Here is a 23382-nt window from a genome sequence, read left to right as displayed (position 1 = left end):
GGGTTTTTTTGTTGCTACTGTTTTTAGTTTTTTACAAGAAAATATTCAACTCAAAATGAAGCATATTAAAACTGAATTTATGCCCCAATCACTTTCATTAATTTATTGTTCTGAGGGATCTTGAGTCCTACAGTGTAAAAAATATCTAAACCAGAGCTACACAACAGCTAAAATTTAAGTTTTTATCAGTTTTTCCATTAGGAATTGAAATCCTTGTCTTGTTGAACAACACTAGTGAATGTACAAATGTGTCTATAGATGAATTTCTGCCACCTGTGCTTCTGCTTCACCTTTCAGAAACAGAAGCTTCAAGCTAGTTGCATCTGAATTGGGAAGCTTAGTGGCCCAGTCTTGGGACAAAAGTTAAAAAGCAAAACCACACTGGTGCACTAAGCTTTCTTGAGTATTGATAAATACTAAACGGCTTTGCAAAGTTTACTCTAGCAAATAAGAAATCACTCATATCAATAGTTAACTAGGGAATGATCTAAAGAGGTCATAAAGAATAATGGAAAAGCACACCAGACATTCCACTTATTTATATCAGAGGCACTGAAATGTTCTGCATGAAACACGTGGAAATACAAATCTCCCTGTGTGGATGCTTGAGTTGATTAACAGAAATGGAAAGAAAAAACATGTTCAGTTAAGTCCTGCTTTTGCTGCTGTTCTCATTGTGTAAATCTAGACCTGCTCTACTGACTTCAGTATTCCATATTTACATCAGTGGGAGATCACAATTTGCTCATAAAATAGAATTAGCCATCTAAGTTAATAGAATTAGACTTCTGTCACAAAAAAGAAAGTTCTGTCAAAGACCCTGATGCATTACTAAATAGGAAGGCTTCAGGTTACACAGACATTAGCTCCCCCTGCCATTACTTGCATTACAATCCAGTCTAAGGAACAGTTAATTCAATTAAAATGCAAGTGCCTATACTTGCATTAGACTCAGGCATAACAGTAACCATATCTAACAGATGGGAATAGAAGGGAAGCCTTCTCCCTCTCCATAACTTTATCAGGCAACCAGAAGTAGAACTATACATTCAATATCCTGAAACATGCCAAAGACTGAAGTAAAACCACAAAAAGTTGTTATACGTACTTTTTGAAGATCCTGGGTGAAGTCTCACGTCTCATTGTGTTCCAGGAGTCCTCGTGACTTACCTTTCTGCTCCATTTTGAAAATCATACCCTCCTGTGGGCATTTTTAAATCACCAGCCAGACCTGACACTGCAAGTCTGGCTACTACATCAACCACATCACTCCCACTCATACCAAACTCCCGTCTCTGCTCTGCATGGTTTTGAGTTGCCACAGCTAAAAAGCAGTTATGAATCCCCAATTACAGACACAGGAACCTGTGTCTTCCTGACACCTCAGAGCTTGTTCTAAGACACGCAATAGCATAACAAGGGCACTACAAAATGCTGGAGCTGTGAAGCCCAGTACATCAGGAACAAAACCAACAGTATCAATAATCTCTTCTGAGGTTTCCTGGACACACACTTAAATTCACCCCAACAGTATTCAAAGTAGCATTTCTTTCATATAACAGGTTTATAATGTGCTATGCTTAGCAAGTCTAAACTGAATCACTGAACAAGTAATGCAAGAATGAGAATCTGGGTGTGCAAATGACAAAAGCAATCCAGACCAAAACTACAGAAAATCTGAGCCAAATCTTGTGGTTCCAATATGAAATGTTTCTTCTGGACCTAAAGGAGTCATGCTGGATTTCAAACAACCCAAACCCAGATGACACATTACAGCCTATAAATCTATGTCTGTAGTAGCCTTCTTATATAACCCCTGTCAAAGTTTGAACACTGATAGGCCTTTCCAGCACCTGTTTGGAAGAACTATACTGGAAGAAAGGGGAGACCAATGCAGATAACAACATATTTTAAGAATGACTCAGAAAAGCAGGCTTTCTGGCCTTCAGCATAAACAAACTGTCACCACATGTTAAATAGCTTGTCATATGTGCCATCAACGGAGTCACATCTCAAACTTTTAGGAGAAGGTTTCCAGATGTGACAGTGCTATGGCACCAGTATTACATAGACCCTCCTGGTACCACTAATAAAGTCTACCACAAATACCCTTAATGAAAAGCAGCAGTTTGTGAGATGCAGGTGGTCAGAGTGGACTATAAGAGTCTTTACAGGTCTTAAAATTTAGACGCACAATGAACCAAATTATTCAAGCCTATTCTTAATACTATAGCAGTCATAATGGGTGTCTTTGTTCTCTGCCTGGAAAGGAGAGGGAGAAAGGGACTGTCACCTTAAATAATAGAAGTGAGGAGAGCATAGAACTGAACAGATCTGCTTCCTTCAGGCAGAAGCAAAGGTCACAGCAGGATAAGCAGAGGAAATGTCTGAAAGCTGATTATCTGCCCCCTAAAGGAAGACTTCAGGGTTTTGTTCAAGTGTTTTATCAGAGATCTTAATACTAATTGGTCAAGAAGAGAAAATAGTGTTTTAAAATTAAACACAAATATGCCAAGAAGCACAACACTGTTTAATTGACCACCCATTTTTAACTGAATATTCTAGCAAACAGTACCAAATTTTTCATCTTAGCATACAGCTAGTGATTCAGTAGAAGACAATCTAGAACACTGTGCACAAGTTTGACCTGGATTACATGTTTTGGTCACCAAGGTTTGACTGAAGGCCTCAAATCATAATTCAGCACACAAAACATAGCCATTTTGTACCTATGTAAATATCACACATAACATATACAAGTTTCTCTAAACCAGGAATTCTATTAACATCAATTACCACCATTGATCTGGTTCAGTTAGCTTTTAAAAAGAAGAAAAACACCCCAACTTTGACACAAAGTGAACTGCGGATTTTCATATCAACAAGGAAAAAAAATTTAACCTGCTATATGTTTCAAAGAAAATTTCCAGGAAACCATGTTTTGCTTTGACGCTAGGAAAGTCATATTTCAATTGAAAGTAAAAGTAATCATGTGTTCTCTGTGCTCCCCTCCATCAGAACTCACAGCTCATCAATCCAATGAAAAAGCCTACTTACGGTCATTACACTGGCTGCCGGAATATGAAGTCATGGAGCAGTCACAGGTGAAGCCTTCCCACTGCTGATTACAGATGCCCTGATTTGCACAGGAATCTTCCTGGCAGGTAGTGCTTGGTCCTAGAGACAGGATGACAAGAAAAGGGTAAAGCAAAGATGAGAAAACCATTTTAGCCAGGCTCACAAAAGCTCCCATATATCATTACTATTACTGCAGGATTCTCATGCAGAAGAGAAAAAGCACTAACTGAACACTTTTCCAGACTTGGACATGCAAAAAACTCAGCTAAAAAGAGCACAAAGCCAACTGTACACTTCATAAAAAACTGTAATCTAACACAGAACAAGGAAGAAAAATGAACAGTAACATTTCTGCTCTTATGCAGCCCCAACTCATGTTTGATGTTTGCTCAAAACAATTCACTGTAAAATACGGTGTGATGCAAGGATTACAAACACTGCTAGGTTGCCATGTTCCCCTGGAAGGTTGATACCCTTGTAGAAGTGATGGCTAAGAAATGAGTCCATGAACAGTGTTTCATCCTACCCAAAGAACCATAATATGTGGATTCAAACTGAAGTTTTGAAACCTCAGTTGGCTACAACTTTGGTTTATAGGCTAAGAAAAAAAACCCACACAAAAACACCAAATCATATCAAGCAAACAAAAAAGGAAAGACCCTGACCAGTCCTATAACATAGGTTCCTCTGAAACCTGTCAATAAAGTCCACAGAAAGGAATGATATTATTCCATGACACTTCTCTACTGTGGACTTGTTTTTACAGCCTTTGGAGGAAGCTGAAAAGGAAACTGCCACTACTGAGAGAACAGCCTTTCATGGTTCTGTGATTTGGAGCTAACAGTTGCTATCCTAGTCAGGTAAGTCTTGCCAATAAACAACCCAAGCAACAGGCAAAAAAGTGATGTTCAGATCAGAGGGTCTCTGAATGACAGCTAGCATGTCATCTAAAAGGAGGTAGCTGGATTGTGAATCATGAGAAATGTGAAGCTGCAAGTCACATGTACATGAGTTTAGAAGTTGCTTCCTGGGAAAATATTTTGTCTTCAGCATTGTAGACAAAGGGATGCTGCTCCTACTATGCAGTACTTCAAATAAAACATACAACTATAGTTGACACACCTGCTATTCTATACTCTGCATTTGTTGGGAAAAAAAAAGAACAAAGAAAAGGAGTAGAGGATCAATTGGCAATGATGCCTGAGATCAGTTAAACACTTCCTGTCTACAACAATAGCATAAGGATAAAGCAACAACTTGTTCTACCCATCCCAGCATCTTCCTTCACAGTCTTCTTAGCAACAGCAATTCCATGAGGCTCATCCTGCTCTTCATTCTTACCTCTTCATTACATCAGCACCACCATCTGTACTTTATAGATGAGTCAGGACACCAAAGTGGAGACAGTATTTTCAAATGTTTTAACTGAAAGTTAAACCCTTCAAGCTCCATCTAACAGTACCCACAGTGATTTCATAGAATCCAATAGTTATACGGCATCTTTGATACTCAGATTGTACATATGGGCACCTCCACATTTATGAGCCTTTGTAGAATCCACATCTAACTGTAAGCCTCATGTCATGCCACAATTCTCTTAACAACTCAAAGACCAAGCCAGGAATGGACCCTAATAGCACTGGTGCAGAGTTCCTGCTCTTCCCACCAGATCACCTTTCCCCACTGCAAGAACAAAACAGCAGGCTTTTTTGCTGTGTTTGTTTACAGCTCTTCTGCCATAAGAAGGAACACGTGACTATCAGTAGGCAGACAGTTCAACTGAAAGTTAACAAAAATCTGAGTTGCTTTCACGATCTGTTACAATGTTAACCTCCCCCCCCCCCCCAACCTTTAGGTCGAAGCATAAGTCTGGATAACAAAAGCAGACAACAAAATCCCTGAAAGAAAATTCACCCATTGAAGAGGTGGTGTCAGCAGCCACAGCAAGAAAGCAGTGTGATATCATACTGAAAGAAAGTTAAGCAGCATTTTTCAACACTTTCCTCCTCCCCTTTGCCTCTTTCCACCCACCTGATTCATTTGCAGCTGTATGAATCCCAGTGGTCTCACTGCCACAGTGTGAAGTTAACAGATCAGTTCTAGGCTACAACAGCGCTGACAGACTTTACAGGGTGGGCTGGTAGGCACATGCATATACACAATTCCCTCCTGCCTTTACACTTATAAAAGATATAGATATAACTATGCAAATATACAGACATCAGGTTGGGGTCTGATACTTTTTTCACACTTACTATGGTCTAGCACAAGAAGGGATGATATTTAACAATATGAAAAAGAATATTAGTTGCCATTTTTCCTAAAATGTCTGAGCTATCTGAGGATAACAAATAATGACTGTTACCTCTCCTGTACCATACTATGCCACTATCTAACCTCTAATAGAAATATTAATATATATATATTTTAAAAATAAAAGCAGAAAGCAATTGTGACTTTATGCAAACTTGCTACAGCATCAACTATAAACACTCTTTCATAGATGCAAAGCAGAACAGCATTTTCAAAGACAATACCAGTAGTATTGTGTTTCTAAATCGTATTCTACAGAAAGCAACCATAAAGAAGGAAACAATACTTTCAAAGCAACTGGAGGGGAAAAAAGGAAAAGAAAAAGAAAAAAAACAGCCTGCAATGATGAGGAGTTTTGAAAGCTTGACAAGAGCAGAAGGAAGTTCAAATCCTGATCTGCTGTCTTTGGAGTCAGTTGTGATCATCACAGCATAGATGCTAGGTATTACGCTTTACCTCACTCCTTAGTACTATGGACTATTTGCATAGTAAAAAGATCTTTGTCTCTGAGAATTCATCTACTCCTGCTGCTTACAGTCCTTTCATGATGTCATAATCCTCCATCTGTGGCAACAGAATTTTGTTCAGAGCAACTAATGGGGATGTCACAGGGGATTAGGATTTTGGATTAGGGAATAAAGTGGCAGAAGCACAGGAAGGCTTATAAAATGTGAGGATTTTGTTACCATGCTCATGCCCTTCAGTGCCAAGAATAACAAAAGGGAAGACCACAAACAATTTATATATACAGCAGTACAACTAGCTTTAAATTACCAGTGCCATTAGGGTTCAGGTCTACTTTTAATCTCATTCCTTTGGCAATACTTAGAGCAATCAAAGTGTTTAAAAGCAAAGTTTCAGAACTAGTCCTTACATAATAATCTGGGATACATCTAATAAATCACACTGACCTTTCATTAACAAAATATGCACATTGACTTTAATTTTTCTCCTTCATTTTCCAACACCATGACAACACTTGTTATTTCCGTTGATTGCATTCTTTTTTTTCAAGGGCCTCTAATTTTTACTGGAACAGCTCAGTATCTGAGGACTTGCAGGACCTGAGATCTTGCATCTCCCTGCATGGCATGGAGTCACTTACCACACTTTTCTTCCAAGCTACCTAGCTAAATGTGTAGTCTGTTTATTAGTTATTACCATTAAGTATTTGAAGAAAAATCACCTTAGAAGAGTACAGTAGCCAGATCACTTACTTATATTCTGCATGAAAAATCACTTTGTCTCTCTCTTTTCGGCAATTTCAGCCATATGGGAGGTTTCACTTTTCCTTGAAACTAAAAAAAATTGAATTCTACTGTTGCTAAAACTGCCATGTTTCATCCCACAGGTGTGTGCATTTCACTGGCAAGAGAAGTCATCCCTGTTATGTCATTTGAAAGCTCTTTGCAGAGAAAGGAACTTCAAGGATAAAAGACAGTATTGTGTTTACCATTCTTCAAAGTTACATGAGGAATCAGTTTCTTTATACAACAGCTGCAAGATTATAACACAACATCCTTGTGCTTTGCAATAAGCATTAAGCTAAGCAAACCATTCTTGGGCTTGCACATAACACCTTCCTTCACAAATTAAAAATCCTCCCCATTGAAAGGAATCATTGACTCGGTAAGATGAAAAGCTGAAATAGGAAAGGCTCAACAGCAGAATGGGTCCATTTTCACTCTCCAGCTCCATAGATGTTCCTATCTTTTTCCCTTGTTCAAACAAGTTAGGAATAGAAAAGAAAGTAACACACACAATATCTTTATTGTCTTTACAGAATAAGGTGCTTCTTTCCTCTTATAGTTCCTAAACTGCAAATGCCATCAAGCGCTGAAATGTCTCTACCGCTACTAGTCAGACATTATGATGGCCAATTTATACCTATGATAAATCTACAATCTATTTCTGTCAGCACTCCTCTTTCATAACCAGAGCTATGGGTTGTTTAAATTCAATGTGCAGGTCCAGTACAGCTCAGAAAGGCATCAAGTCTTGGAAACCATGTGCATTAGGCAGAATATAAACCTGTTCCAGGACTCATACTGAGCGCAGGTTAAGGGGGAAATGAAGTTAATCCTGCTAAATTTTACAATTTTAGATTAATGTAGAAAAAAATGTTTTATCTGAGCAAGATCTGAGCAAAATTGAGACTGAATCTCATGGAACCATCACTTCCTAGACAGATCATATCTCATGCTGTACCTGTCAAATGCCAGTGGTGGCATATTAAGACCTCCTTTGCACAAATGTAAAAAACCTGAAATATAGTCTAGGTTCAGTGCATGACTCGGAAAGGCAGATCTTGTATTTTGAGTCACAGGTGGCAGAAAGCAGGAGTATCAAAGATTAATTTAGTAGACTAGAACCAAAACCACCAAAAGGCGTTTTCAGGAACTGCAAAGTCAGCTCTTCGAGCTCTCTCAGTTAAAGATTTTGTAAAGAACTCATCATTCCTTTAATTACTTCAATAAGGTTAGACATCTGGCATGTTCCATATTTAAAGTTATCCATTGTCAGAAATAACTGAAAAGCCAGCATTGTGCTGTCCCGTGAAAATACAGAAGTTTATTCCAGTGCCTCAACAGAACCCAAATTCTTCGTTTACCTGCTGTCATTTATAATGCCAAGTCCCTCAGTTCCAAATACATGGCTGGTCTAAAAATTTCAGGGACTAGGACTTAAAAGAACAAATAAGTGCTCTCCCGTGGAAAGCACATCTATTTACCTCAAGGTGACAGGAGAAGGGAATCAGCAGCAATGCCAGTCCACAGAGAATGGATCTACACGTTGGTGGGGTTTTTTTTCCTGCATGAAACCTGCTATATACATGTCTTTGTCCGTGTGCTGGTTTTGTCTGGGGTACGGTTAATTTTCTTCATAGTAGCTAGTACAGGGCTGTGTTTTGGATTTGTGCTGGAAACAGTGTTGATAATACAGCAATATTTTACTATTTTCTAAGCAGTGCCTACACTGCATCAAGGTCTTTTCTGTTTCTCTCAAGACCCCACCTGTGAATGGGCTAATTGGGCACAAGATGTTGGGAGGGGACACAGCCAGGACAGTTGACCCCAGCTGACCAGGTAGATACCACACCGTATGGTATCATACTCATCATATAAAGCTGAGGGAAGAGGAAGGAAGGAGTGAACATTCAGAGTTACAGTGTTTTGTCTTCCCAAGTAACTGCTACACGTGATGCCCGGCTTTGGTGGAGGTGGCTGAACACCTGCCTGCCCATGGGAAGTGGGGAATGAATTCCTTGGTTTGCTTCGCTTGCACACATGGCTTTTTTTTTCTTTACCTATCAAACTGTCCTTATCTCGTGAGTCGTTAATTTTTACCCTTCCAATTCTCTCCCCAATCCCATCCAGGGGAGTGAGCAAGAGACTGTGTGTTGATTAGTTTCCATCTGGGGTTAAACAATGACACTCCCTCTTATTACCCTGCCACTCTCCATCTCTGAGCAACCTCAAAGATCTTGAGCAAAGTGCTCATATATATGCTGGTGAGGGAAGAAAAACAATAACAAAACAAACAGAAAAAAATATCAAACCCCAACAATACAACAAAAAGTCAACTGCTTAAAAGAGAGTAAGCCTGGACTTCAGATGCAACAATGGACAGGGAGAGGCAAATGAAGTAGAGAAAGTAAACAGTATCTAGACACTCAGACACAGAAACTAAAAGCAGAAAGGAGAAACTGAAAAACGCAGTCAATTGGAAAACCACCTTTCCCTACTGTAAATCACAGCAGTACCTCATGACCTATTCTGAAATAGTCCAATCTATTTAGCAAAGGTTGGTTTCCTGAAAAAACAATAATCCATATTCTGTACTCAAGACAAATATTTTCCCTTAGGCTTCAATGTGATCAAGCATCTCCCTCTGAAGGGCAAATACTCCTATACGGTTAAGTCCTCTGTAACAATATGAGCATGAGTTGCAATAATCGTCACTGCTGTGACAAGCCTTTAGGTTCTGACAATTCTGGAAAAATCAAACCAACCAACAAATCTGTTTGTTCCATGACCTCTTCTTGATGCTGCATCCACTTCAATGGGTATAAAATATAGAGCAGGAACTCCTGGACATGCGTTCTGAATTTTGATGGACACAAGTGACTAGAGAGACCAATAGCAGCTGCAGACAGAGAGATACAATACTTGGTGATGTCTAACTCAAGTCCCAAATTCCCTGACACAGTCTGAATGGATGGCACAGAGTACCTTAATCCTAAATTATTTACATCTCAGTCTACTTCCAGGATGCTTTTTATCCTTACATTGGTTTCAATCCATGTGCCTTTCCTATTCTTTCTGTCTCATTCTTTACCACTTGCATTTACACAAACTTCAGAAATACCTGAGGGAGCACCTAATACTGTCTAAATCTCTACCCTCTGTAAGACAGAGTACTTCAACTTTTTACAGTTTGGAATAGGCTAGAGATGACAATAAAACGTGGTCACAGTCAGATGCTCCACATGCACAGAGCACAATATATCACACTAACTTCTGCCTACCTCTAGGCTGTCAAATCTTTCAGATTCAATGCTTCATATACGTCCAACAGCTAAAATTATCTCAGGCTGTCAGTGTCTTTCTCTGTTGGGTAAGAGGGTGACTCCTCATATGCTTCTATCTACTAACAAATGCTACAGTAATAAATTATCTATTAACATTTCTTTCATTACTACAAATACATTTTTACCTATTCTACCAACACATAGAATGTCAAAATGACTACCTAAGAATGCAGATGATATTCGGAAGCAAAGGTACTTGTTACCTGTCTACACTTGAGATATGGAACGGCAATATTTTAATTTGAAAATTGCATCTATGGAATTAGTTCAGGTAGGCAACGTCATCATGACTTCACTGTAAACACATAACTAATGCCACAAAAACTTAATTCCAGTGATATCCTTGGAGGTCTTCAATACCCACCTAAACATGTTCCTGTGTGACCTGATCTAGGTGAACCTGCTTCTGCAGCGGGGTTGGACTAGATGATCTCTAAAGGTCCCTTCCAACCCCTACCATTCTATGATATGTAAAATCTTGGAAAGTCTTGTGTCTATTTCAGAGAGTGAAATAGGAAGACGTTGCATGATTCCCCAGAAGGCTGTGCTGCCATTCAGTGGGATCTCAACTGCCTTGAGAGTTGGGCAGAGAGGAACGTCATGAGGGTCAACAAGGACAAGTGCAGAGTCCTGCATCTGTGAAGGAATAACCCCATGCACCAGTACAGGCTGGGGGTTGAACTGCTGGAGAGCAGCTCTGCAGAAAGAGACCTGGGAGTCCTGATTGATAATAAGCTAAACATAAGCCAGCAATGTGCCCTCATGGCCAAGATGACCAATGGCATCCTGGGATGCATCAAGAAGAGTGTGGCCAGCAGGTCAAGGGAGGTTCTTCTCCCCCTCTTCTCTACCCCAGTGAGGCTTCATCTGGAGTCCTGTGTCCAGTTCTGGGCTCCTCAGCTCAAGAGAGACAGAGAACTTTTGGAGAGAGTCCAGCGCAGGGCCACCAAGATGATCAGGGGACTGGAGCATCTTCCTTATGAGAAAAGGCTGTGGGAACTGGGGCTGTTTAGTCTGGAGAAGAAGAGACTGAGGGGAGATCTTATTAACATTTACAAATATCTAAAGGGTGGGTTCTATGATTCTAATTGTACCATTAAACCTTCATTTGTCTCCTAAGAATTAGCCTTCATCAAACTGGTTTTCTGACTGTACTCTTTGCCCCATCATCTCTGTAATTTGAGTGGCATGTTCCCAATTATTATCTGGCCTCTCTTTAAGACATCTTCCTTGGTTTCTCCCTATTTTTCTTCCCTTTTCTACTGAAGCTAATCTCAGTCTTTTAGTGGCTTTCACTGAAGTAGCTTTAGTATTTTAAATGCCATCCACATTAACAAAAGGTTGATGACTAGCTCAAACACCCTTGATTGATCCCTTTTTAACTAAAAAAAAAAAAAAAAAAAAAAAATCAAGACTATCCAGTAAAAAGTTCTAAAAAGAGACACATAAGAGTTACAAAAACAAGCAGGTACAAAGGGATTAGACATCACCATTCTCATGTGTGATCAATTATGACTTGTAAAATGTCATCTCATTACTAAGGGAATTTGTTGTCATTAGATTTCTCTAATTATTTTATATTTTTAATCTGAAATTCCAGAAAGTTATTTCTGTGGGAGTTTTTTCAAGTCTAAGTTTAAAATTAGCCTTTTCCTCCTGGTCTTACTCCTCAAGATCAGTACTGAAGAACCCAAGCCACCTTTTTGTTCTATGAAGATCTGAGGGTCTTCTTTGTTGCTATATACAGCAATATGCCGAAACAATCATTGGGCATTTCAGGAAATCAACCTGTGCTGTTATGGATATTCAGAGATTGATGCAGTTAAACATCCCAGGTCAACAAAAACATCTCCATTGTTTGCTATATCTTTCTTAAACCCAGATATTCCTTTTACAGGGGCTGGGTTTTGTATTCTATTCCTGTCTCAGAGGTGTGACTGCATCCAGTAAAAGGCATCAAATAGTATCTTTCAGTTCAAACCAGTAATGGGGAAGAACCACCTTCTCTACCTTGCAGGTCAGTTTTGGTCAACTCAACTTTGTTAGCAAAAAATAATAATTAAAAAAAAAAGTAAAAGCAAAAAACCAATAAATATGTTAGTATAAAGGCAGATAAATCAGGGTCACATCACTTTAAATAAATAAAATTGGTACAACTGTCACAGCCCACGTGCATAATCAATACAGACAAAAATGATAACATGAGCAACAATGACATAGAGAGACGTGGCTCCCTTAACCCAACCAAACAACAAGTAACAAAACCACATACAAGTGAGAGGAAATGTATTTCATTCACAAATAGATGAGGTCACACAATTTACAGATATTTAAAAAAGGGAAAAAATCCCACTTTTTTAACACTCATCTCTCAGCATTTATCAATAGTTTGAGAGGTTTTGTCTCATTTGAGAAAGGCTTAGAAGCATTCAAGTAAAAAAAATATCTATTTGACTTTCAGCACATCAGTCAAGAACATTTTCTTTTGTTTCTACATCCAGGCTCTGGATCTGAACTTAAATCTTCTGTTTCTCATAAAAGTACAGATTGCCCTGATTTTTTGTCTAAACTAGATTTACTGCCATAAAATCACAGGGGACTCATGACTCCAGAAGATGCCAACTTCTGTTTATCCCAAGAATTGAACTTAACACTGGACAGTGACAGTAAAACCTTGCCTTCTGTTGTGTGCTCATGGATTTCAACACATCTTTAAGAAAACTTGGGATCAACAGGCAAAGAGACAGCTCAGAGTTTAGATCTGCATCATCTTTGTTAATCTCATCAGAGCAATCAACAGAAATGACAGTAGTATCAGCTCACTCTTTCACATAGGTGGAAATTATCTTGTTACTTGCAGTCAAATAATAGTCCAAATTGTAAAAGAAAATCATAACTCTACCATGTTTGTCTGAAGATCCAAGCAGACTTTCTGAAAACTGCAGAGCATAGAAAAGTAAACCAAAACAATACCATTGATGCTCTTCCATGTATGCACACAATTTTTTATTTTTATTTTTAATGGAGTTTAGTTCACAAGGAAGCCACATAAATTTTTTTTTATGAGTTATACCCTGATTCTAATGCTTTCTCTTCCAGCAGAAGAGAAAAAGTAGCAGACAAAGTTAGGAGTACAGGCAACAGCTCTGGAATCTCTTGCCACTGAAGGTTACATATTTCTATTATACACACAATGGGAACAACAAAACATCAAATCACTGACCTCAGTGCTCAAAAGATGGATATTTAAGAAGTGCATACTCACCTTTATAACCTTATGTTCTTAAAAAGTTCTAATATCACAGTTGATATTGAAGAGAAATTCGTAGCTTTCCCTTTCTCCCATTGCCTCCTTTTTTTTATTCACAACCCAATAAATTCAAACTGACATGCACAGATGCCATTTCCAGTATTTCCTATGAAGTTTAACATTCTGAATCTTTGCTATTGCTTTCCAGCCCATAAATGACTCAAGATGGCAATTACCTTCTCTCATGAGCTGGTTCTTGAAACAAAATGCAAAAGAAAGAGGAGAGAGGTGGAGAGAATAGGAGGATGCATTTCTTCATGCAACTTTTTCAACACATATTCTAACAAGTAATTTCTGTGTAACAAGCCCTTTTCCTAACTGCCCTGGTCCTCATCTTCTTTGTAGCCAAGCTGAAGCAAAGCCTGTATTTGTTCCATAATTCCAGTAGCACTGTGACAACGGAATACAAAAGCATAAAGAACAGGAGAGCTGTCAAGCCATCATGGAATAAAGTAACATTTTTCTCCTTCATAGACAACCTTTGATTCCACAAAGAAAGTGAAATATCACCAGATTTGAAGTTTCACTACTGAGCAGATGAAGAGTGAAATCCTTTCTGATCTTATCCTGCTGTGAGATTTTAAGCATGAGATTAGACTTTCTTTTTTTCCACATAATGCTTAGTATGCAAAATGTGTTTCTGATATCCAGTCTGTATGTGTCATTCATGCTTTTCATGCACCAATGAATTCCAAAGGTTAACTATACTATTTCATGGAAAGTAGCACAAGATTATGACTTTACTGCAGGATTGGGAAGAAGATTAAATTAGAACCAAAAAAGGTCCCCAAACATCTGCAACAGTGTCAGTCAGATTAATAATAATCACTGTCTTTTGTGCGAAGCTGTTATCAGTAGAAGAAGGATGAAGAGGAGAAGAAGCAGCCACATCTCTAAAGCACATAGAAAACTGCCTTGTGGGAGAAATATAGTGTTCCTCAATCACTGCTGCAGGTTTGTTTGGCAGGGGGCAAAAATGAAGTGAGTGTCTTTAGAACATGGAGTTGAGTTCCAGCTAGCTCTAATGTGCATGGTAAGCAACATAAAGATGTCTAAATAAAGGAAAAGAAAACACATGAGAGCATACGGGAAATTAATGGAGGTGAAAAGAATACCCCAGGAATGCAGGAAGCAGACATTATTTAGGGCAACTTCTTCAAAAGCCACACAAGGTTGGACATGTGCTTAACTTCTTCCAGGACCAGTGAGGAAAAAGCAGTAAGTCACTCTTATCCATTTATCTAGTAGTAAGACCAGGAAATGAAGTGCTGAGCAAAAAGAACTGATTTTAGAACTCTAGAATCAAGGAGAAAGTGATCTGAAGCATAAATTGGTTTACTTTCAAGGAGGGAAAGAAGGTCACCTGAAACATGTCCCACCATCCTCCAACTCTTACATACACACCACACTGCAGACATGCTTTCTCTCAAGCTATATACGTCTGACACACAAACGGAAATAGCCTGCATTACTTAAATCAGGACCTGTACAAAAATTTCCAACCACAGCCTATAGGCTGTTGAGCTGGACTACATTACAATAGGGGGCTTCTTTTCTTCAGTTTCTAATGCTTTGCTCATCTCTAGGGGCCTCTACACAGCACTTCAAAGTGCTCTGCAAGATGCAGTTGAATTTCATACTCTCATAGCTAACAGATGATTCCTATGCGCCTATTTTACAGGTATGGAGAGCAAGGCCCAAAGTAGGTGGTGGACTTGCCTTGTAAGCATCCAGTAGAAGCAGGCCCCCAACATGAAGTCTGTAAGTCTTCTGAGAATTGACTTTACCTATTCAGTGTTTGGTAGCCTGACCTAACACTAGGGCCATTTAAGTCTTAACCACTTCCCTACCTTTTGTACCTTTTCTTTCAGGCTCTCACTAACTCCGGTTTTTGGGTGATGAAGGGGAAAGGCCCTCTTATTATGTAAAGGATGGTGATGAAAGCTGCAGTTAGCATGAGAGCTAAAGATACCTTGTGGCAAAGGTATAAATATATTGGTATAATGCCATGATCCTGAAACTTCATTTTTCTCACAGTTGTGCATAGTACATCAACAGAGAACAGATTTTACAGACGAGACAGCAAGAAGGTTTCTGGCTTTGCCAAATACCTTTCAGGGAAATACAAGCTGCCACTACAGATCTGACCAGACCTCCAAGAACAATGAAGAGCTGCCTGTTCCTGAAAAATCAGAACCACAGTAATTGCAAGAGAGAAAAATAAAACAGACCACAACATCCAAAAAACAGTGAGTTGTGGTGGGGAGCTTTAACTTCATGGGTCCATTTGACATCACACACTTGGGCTCTCTTTCTCCAGATAATCACGCACAAAATTATTTTCCAAAAGCAATAGTCCTGCAGGACACAACAGAAAACATGTTGGTGTGGCAGTTGTCATCTTGTCCAGCACACTGGTGATTGAGTGGTAGACTTTAAAAGATGAAACCTTAAGTTTGTGCTGTTCACAAGGAAGTTGCATAATGCAAGAGGAAGCTGACGCTTCAGCTAATGAACAGGATACTTAGCTGTGTTATCCTAAACAAGTCTCACCATAGATAATTTAAAGAAATTATAGGAATAAATATAGGAATAAAACTGATAGGCAATGAGATATGAAGTAATTCTTGCCCTCAGTCTTTAAAGGCCTTTTTTTTAGCACTACTACACACTTATTAAACATCAGACACTTTCAGTCTCAAGGATCGTTTGAAACTGCATTTCAGTTAATGACTCCTATATATGGCTTAAGATTGCTTTGGGACTCCCTGGGTCTCAAACAAAAAGCTCTCACATAAATATTCATATTGAAAGTGCTTCCTGCTCCTGCTTAAATAGGAGCACTGCCTCACCCATCACCGGAACACAGCTAATTGTATAATGTGGTTGGTTATGCTTTGGTGTGCAGCAAGGCTGAATAATGCTTGTGTATAAGAGGAACAACATGGCCAAGGAAGTTCCATGGCTTATTCAAACTAAAGAAAAGGTGGCAGCCATAGAACCAAAATAACAGATAACATTATTTTTCCTATTAAAACTTGTAAATCTTAATTGGTGGTACGGAATAAGGCACTGAAATACATGAATAGAGATAAGAAAAGCAGACAGGATGCGATGATGTCATCCCTTTATAGTGAGACTGGTCTGTCTTAGGCAGGATAGTACTGTATGCTGACCTACATCTCACATTCTACTCTTCTTCAGGCTTCTTTCCTCCACACATCCTTTGATTCTGTCCTGAGATCAAACTGACAGTTTCAGAAAAAACATCTTCCACCATGTATCTCCTCTGCTTCTGAAAGCAGAGCCACAAGAAGAGATAAGCATTAGCAAAAATCTCTCTCACACCACATTTGGAAAGCAAGATTCATGTGGGGATGGAATGACATTTCTTTAAGCATGCATGTTCTTATGTACCTACTCCAACTGTCTCTCATGGTGAAATAAGGGTATGTTCTGAAAATCAACACACAGCAGAACTATTCACCCCAAAACCCTTGTTTATTACAAATACATTTAAACATCATGAGACACCAAGAACTGCTTGGGACTTCAGCCCTTAAAATCATTAAGACTTCATCCAAGATCACTTCAGATGGAAACAAATTAGAGAGGCTCAAACAAGGACCAAACATATTCAGAGTTCTTCTCTCCTTAGAGACAGGGGAAATAGGTGCAACTTTCAGTGGCAACTGTAAAAACAGGCACCAGCAGACAGTGCACAAGCCATGGGGATTGCTGTGAATCAAAAAAATAAATGAAGCATCTTTCTGTGTACCTAATTTTGCTGGGTTTGGGGTTTTTTTGTACTAATCCTGAGCACGTTGGCAAAGAAAGTGGCTTCCTCTTCAGCAGTCCTCTTGGTATTGAGCAGGGACTGTAAGGAAGGCAGCACAGATACTGCTTTCCAAGATCGAGTTCTTCCAAAGGCTGACTAAGGGCCATCATTGACCTCACACACTTTTTTAAGTCTGTCTCCAACTTTGAATCTTGTTTGAAGGGCTTTAGAAGACAAGGGGAATTCACATTTCTGACATTTCTAGGAGTAAACCAATCTCCATTTTCAGGCATCAGGTGTGCTGGTACTAGATTGGCACATACAAGTGCCACATTACATGTTTCAGGAGCAGCACTAACCACACAACACAACATCAGTAATAGAACATTAAATCAAAGAACTACATTGGATACAGAAAAAGGAAATATCATAACTTTAATAATAGTGCAGTCTTCTGGGAAAGCACCCTGACTCTGTTCCTGAGCCACACACAGAACAGGTTAGTCCAATGAGAGATCCTCTGAAGAAGAGCTAGCAGAAATAACATGCAAGCTACATAGCCAACAGATAATTCTTCTATTTAAAATTAGCTTGATCAGAAATCACTAATATTAAAGAAAGGCTTTCAGTACACCAAGAAGACATTTCAAAAAAGGAATTAAAAAAAAAAAAACAGAATAAATTCATTTTGGTTTCCTTGAACCTTATACACACCACCAGAGAAAAGGCACTTTTTTCTGACATTTTGGCTCTGCCATAAATGGGCAAAGCTATAAATTCTGCTACACTATGTTCATTTCCACAAGGAACAACAGAGTTAAGAGACACTACTAAATACAGCAGAAGGACAGGTAAAAGAACAGCTCACTGCTGTGCACCACTGAAGCTGACATTGATTGAGCTTCTGTGACAGGACACAAAATTCTCACAAATCAGAATATTATTGTGGGAGTGTTTGAAGGAAGGATGTGACATACAGAAGTTCCCAGCCAATGAAAACATTGGGAGACAAGGAAGGGATCAGATTTAACTGGACTGCCAATCTGGTGTTTCATGAATACTCAAAGATAGCACTAAGATGATACATTCAGTCCTAAGAAGGAACAGTCTTGACAAGTGGCAAGGCTTCAGCACAATGTAATCTGTAATCTTGACACCATAGGGAAATACAATCAAGGAGTAATATCACTTTGTGAAGTCCTGTCTTGAAGAATCAGTTTGAGACATCATCTTAGAAACATGCATACATCAGACTGGTATTCAGTAGAGCTAAACATAATGGTGATTTTCACTCAACCCAGACAGTAAAAATCTGTCTTTTGATGGTGAGTATCTCAAGTGCTTTGGGAACTGGTGCTACATGCATGTTACTGAGTCAGTGCTAGTGATATCAACATTCTTATAATTAAGAGGAGCTTAGCAAGACCAGTTAGTTATTTAAAGAAGCTTCAAGAAATCACTACTACTGACATGCTTCAAAAAGTCACTCACCATGTGTGTTTCTAAACTATCTGAAAAAAGAGCAACTACAGAAGAGAAAGGTTTTCCAGACAGCAGAGACAATGCCTTCAGTGTTTTCATCAGAGGCCTGTCTCAAAAAAGAACTCCTACTTTGGTCCAATCTTCAATTTTCACTTCCTTCTACATTCCATTTCCCCTGCCTCTAACATCTGCTGAACCCTAAAAAAAGCACTCTGAAGTACAAGTGAATTTAAGGCTCAGAACCTGTTGCAGAGCATTTTAAGAATACTGTAACGCTAATAAATCACTCTGAGAAAAGTACTAGTAAATAGTAGTCCATCCCAGTACCATCCTTTCCACTACTAGAAGTATCACCTCATAGGGGATGACATATGCAAGAGAACAGCTGCTAAGCTTCCGACAGAAGCTAGCTACACTTAAGTTGCCTTTGGGAGACACAAGTGCAGCGAAGGATGTCATAATGAAAGCAAACTAATTAAATGGGCAGTAAGGTGGACAAATAGATGCACAGGGTGCAGCAATGAAATAAGAGGGAAGTACTTGAGCGGGGAACTTCTCTGGAATCAATTATACCTTCACATCCACGCTCAATCTGCCCACTGCGATGTAGAGCATCATTGATTAGATCAGGCAGACGCCCATTCAAGTCCACAGATGCTAGACAGCCCTGAAATCCATCACGTGAAGCCACTAGCTTCGGGAGGTTGCTATACATGCTTTGAACTAGGCCAGCAATGTAGAGATCACCTAGAGGAGAAAGGGATAAACATACAAGAAGAAAGTTACATACCTTTTGGAGTGGCCTTCCCCACCTCTCAACATGAGTATAGCAAGATGAATAGCTGCCCAGAAAAAGTCTAAAGCAGAGCAAGATACTGTGCAAAAAGTAATTTCTGCCTCTCTTAAAAAACCCCAACAAACAAAAAAAAATTAAACCAACAAAAAAAACCACCAAAACCACCACACACAGAGAAATAAATCCCCAACAAAAAAACACCTGTTGTAATTGCATCTTAACTAAAAAAAAACTGTAGAATGACAATCAAAATCTGAAAAAGTAAAATATGACAAACTATTCTGTTACAGGATTTCGCCAAATATAGAGAAAAAAGAAATTGAAAGACAAAAATCTGCAAATGACAGTTTTGTTCTTTTGTAACGCACAGTTCTCAAAAGCTTTCTCTTGTTTACTGGCTGAGATCCACAAGAATAAAGGGGGGAACTGTCAGTCTTGCAGAATTTACCTTTAAGATCCAGATTTTTGGCACCATTGATAACCTGAGTGACCACCTTAGCATCCACCTTTAAGCTGTGGGTGTTACTGTTGTCTCTGGTGATGACGACATTGTGCCATTGGTTGTCATTAAGAGGACGATCACTGTTGCCTTTGATAACATTAGGTCCATTTCCAAGGTCAAACACATAGTGTATGTACCTGCAAACGTAGCAAGAACTGGTTAAAACTGATTAAGAATTTCAGTGCTACTGACCTTTATTCTAGCCAGAGCTGATAAATTAATTTAGAGAAGTCACAGAGGGAAGAACCTCTGTGTTAGAAAATTCTAGTGAGTCAAAACACTAGCCACTGCTTTGAAAAGATACATTTGACTCATTTCCACTAAGAAGGTGTCAGAATTAGTATTTTGAGATGACAACATTTAGAGAATCAGATTCTAACCCTAAGGCCTTCCTCTTTTTCGCAAAGTTCTTGCAGATCCACAAAAACCCGTCTGTGCAACATTTTTTTTTAATTGGCAATATTGATAAATTTACTGAAAGCAACACAGATATGCTTATTTGGGGCATGTATTCCCCAGATTCATTCTGAGTTTTGAATAACTCCCTTAAGAAGTTAATTGGGAAACTCACTCAAAATATTGTACTAAAATTCTCATGAGATTTTAGGCTTATTCAAACAGCTGGAAAACAATTAGCAAAGCTTTCGGCAAAATATAAAGGCCCTAACAAAGACTGAAGTCATGGGAATGTTACTCTGAATTATTTATATAGTTCAAACACAGAAATCCACCTGAGAATAGAAGAGAGATATTCTACTCAGAAAGAAAAAAAAAACCAAAGACAACAGAATTCAACTCTCAACAGAGCACGAGGAGCTCATGACTCTTGTTTTTTGTATTATTGAATGACCCACTTACAGAAAAACGTGCAATGTTAAAAATGAGTCAGACTGAGCTATAGTTATACCAAAATAAACAGGACTAGTAAATCGTATTTGTGGAAAACATGACTACTGCAACTGCCTGAGTATAACAGATCAAAATTTGTTCAGCTAAAAATGGATATTTTTTAACAGGCTGTTGGTCTTGTGAAAACAATACAGCATTGCAAAAGCAATCCTAGTTCACTTTTCCTCACATATCACTAGTAGAAATACAAATTCAGCAGCCCATATGTTCTTTTTGTCCTTCAATGAATATGGTGGAAACACAATTAGTCTGTTATAGGAAAAAAAAAAATAAAATGGGGAAGAGAGTCTTAGACCCTCCACACATTTCCTCTTTGTATTGTTTTGCAAGGTAAAAAGGACAAACGTTAATCTAACTAGACTGAAAGTACTTACAACATTAGGGTTTCACACTGTAAAAGTGTTTTTCCTCAGTCACAGATAGAAATCAGTGATAAAACAGTATTCTTAAGGTTAGTGTTCATGTCTAAGTGCTTTGTCATATACCTTAGCAAACAGAAAACATGAGTATGAAGTGAATTTCTCTTTATGCAAGCATTCTAAGCTCACCTACATGTAAATTTATCTATAAACAAACTGAGAGAATAAAGTAGAAAGTCACTTACCCCTTGACTAGTTCAACTGCAATAAAATCATTGCCGTCACCAGTGTTAAAGAGAATGAAACCATCAGCTGAGGTGGTCTTAAACTGAAAGAAAAGGTGCATGGATGTATAAGCTTGCAAGGTGGCCAAGCTCAGGTAGCTGCTCTTGGTCTTGAATGTTACAGGGTCAGCTATAATGTTGCGGAGACCAAAGCGTGCCTTCAGCTCACAATAGTCAATGTCACCATTCTTGCATAGGTCAATGTAGAGCATCCCGTTGAACATGAGGCTCTGGAGGTGGCCAATGAAGCTGGAGGGGATGACAGAGATGTACCGTTTCTCTGTCATGATCCCCGTCTCGATGTTGTGGAACTCCAAGCGAGTGTGATCACCAACCATTGTGCCTACAAAAATAGAAACAAGGAGGAATATGTAGAAAGCTCAGGTATCAGTAATAAGTTATATGAATCCCTTCACCATCCAGTTTCCAGACTAATAGCAGAACTAATTTAATGCTATCTGGTCACTTTTCAGCAGCTTGCATAAGAAAGAATGTATGGACTCTTGGTGGAGCAGCTTGAGGCTAGCAGTTACAAAATCTAGCAGAAGAGAGAAGATAGGACTAGAAGACCATGGGCATCAAGCTCTCTATTTTCTCCTGTGCTTCACAGACTTTGTGTGTAAAGATGACTACCCTTCTCCCTTAAAGCCTACAGTGATCTCTCTGGTCCAACAGTCCATCTGCCAAACAATTCAGACACTTCTGAAACAATTCTTACAAGTGTGCTTCCTGAAAACAAAAAACCCCACAGACTAATATAAAAAGAGAAGAATGAGCAGTGAGAGCAGTCATAAACCTGCTAATATTTATTCCATTGCTTTCTCCTGGCATCTGATATTATTCCTGTTGTTTTAAGAGCACAGAGGGAGCAAAACACACAACAAGGAAGCAAAGTCCTCCATATATTTAAATCATCAACCTACCCCTTGGGCTATTTCACCGAGAGTAGGTCACACAGGAACTCATCCAGGTGGGTTTTGAAGTTTTCCTTTATGTTTCTTTGGAACCTCTTATGTTCCAGCTTGTACCCATTGCCCCTTGTCCTATCACTGGACATCATTGAGGACAGCCTGGCTCCATCCTCCTGACACCTACCCTTTATATATTTGTAAACATTAATAAGGTCACTTCTCCGTCTCCTCTTCTCCAAGCTGAAGAGCCCCAGCTCCCTCAGCCTTTCATCATAAGCAAAATGCTCCACTCTGTCATCTTTGTGACCCTGTGCTGAACTCTCTCCAGCAGCTCCCTGTCCTTCTTGAACTGAGGGACCCAGGACTGGACACGATATTCCAGATGTGGTCTCATGAAGGCAGAGTAGAGAAGGAGGAGAACCTCCCTCCACTTACTGCCCACAGCCTTTCTAATACACCCCAGGATGCCATTGGTCTTCTTGGCTACGAAGGCACATTGCTGGCTCATGCTCATCCTGCTGTCCACCAGGAACCCCAGGACCCTTTCCCCTACACTACTCTGTAACAGTTCATTCCCCAACCTGTACTGGTACATGGGGTTCTTTTTTCTGGATGCAACACTCTATACTTGCCCTTGTTGAATTTCATTAGATTTCTCTCTGCCCAACTCTCCAGCCTGTTGAGGTCTCATTGAATGGTAACATAGCCTTTTGGTGTCTCAGCCACTCCCCCCAGTTTAGTATCATCAGCAAACTTGCTGATAGTGCCTCTGTTCCCTCAGCAAGGTCACTTATGAATATTTTGGACAGTACTGGTCCCAGCACTGACCCCTGAGGGACTCCACTGGATACAGGCCTCCAACTAGACCCTGCCCCATTGATCACAAGTCTCTACCTTCTTCATTTCAACCAGTTCACAATCCACCTCACTACCTGATCATCCAGTTCACACTGGATGCTGTAGGAGACAGTGTCAAATGCTTGACTGAAATCAAGATAAACCACATCCACTGCACTACCACCATCTCTCCACCTGGTTACGTCTTCACAGAAGTCTATCAGATTGGTCA

General features: G+C 39.3%; 1 protein-coding gene across 12 annotated transcripts in view; it reads right to left on the bottom strand.

Moving 5' to 3' along the window:
* The window catches only part of NRXN3 (neurexin 3), a 1013224-nt gene that overhangs the window by 541868 nt on the left and 447974 nt on the right, over positions 1–23382 (bottom strand). For all 12 annotated transcript variants that reach the window (XM_061997781.1, XM_061997782.1, XM_061997788.1 and 9 more), the window contains 4 exons: positions 21364–21745; positions 19797–19987; positions 19126–19299; positions 3058–3177 (listed from right to left, as the gene is read on the bottom strand). In XM_061997781.1, the coding sequence (XP_061853765.1) occupies positions 3058–3177; positions 19126–19299; positions 19797–19987; positions 21364–21745 (867 nt within the window). The remainder of the gene's footprint in view (positions 1–3057; positions 3178–19125; positions 19300–19796; positions 19988–21363; positions 21746–23382) is intronic.

Source organism: Colius striatus, chromosome 6, assembly GCF_028858725.1.
Source record: "Colius striatus isolate bColStr4 chromosome 6, bColStr4.1.hap1, whole genome shotgun sequence".
NCBI classification, from domain to species: domain Eukaryota; kingdom Metazoa; phylum Chordata; class Aves; order Coliiformes; family Coliidae; genus Colius; species Colius striatus.
The sequence above is the reverse complement of the archived record's forward strand: the minus strand, read 5'-3'. Positions and strand labels throughout refer to the sequence as shown.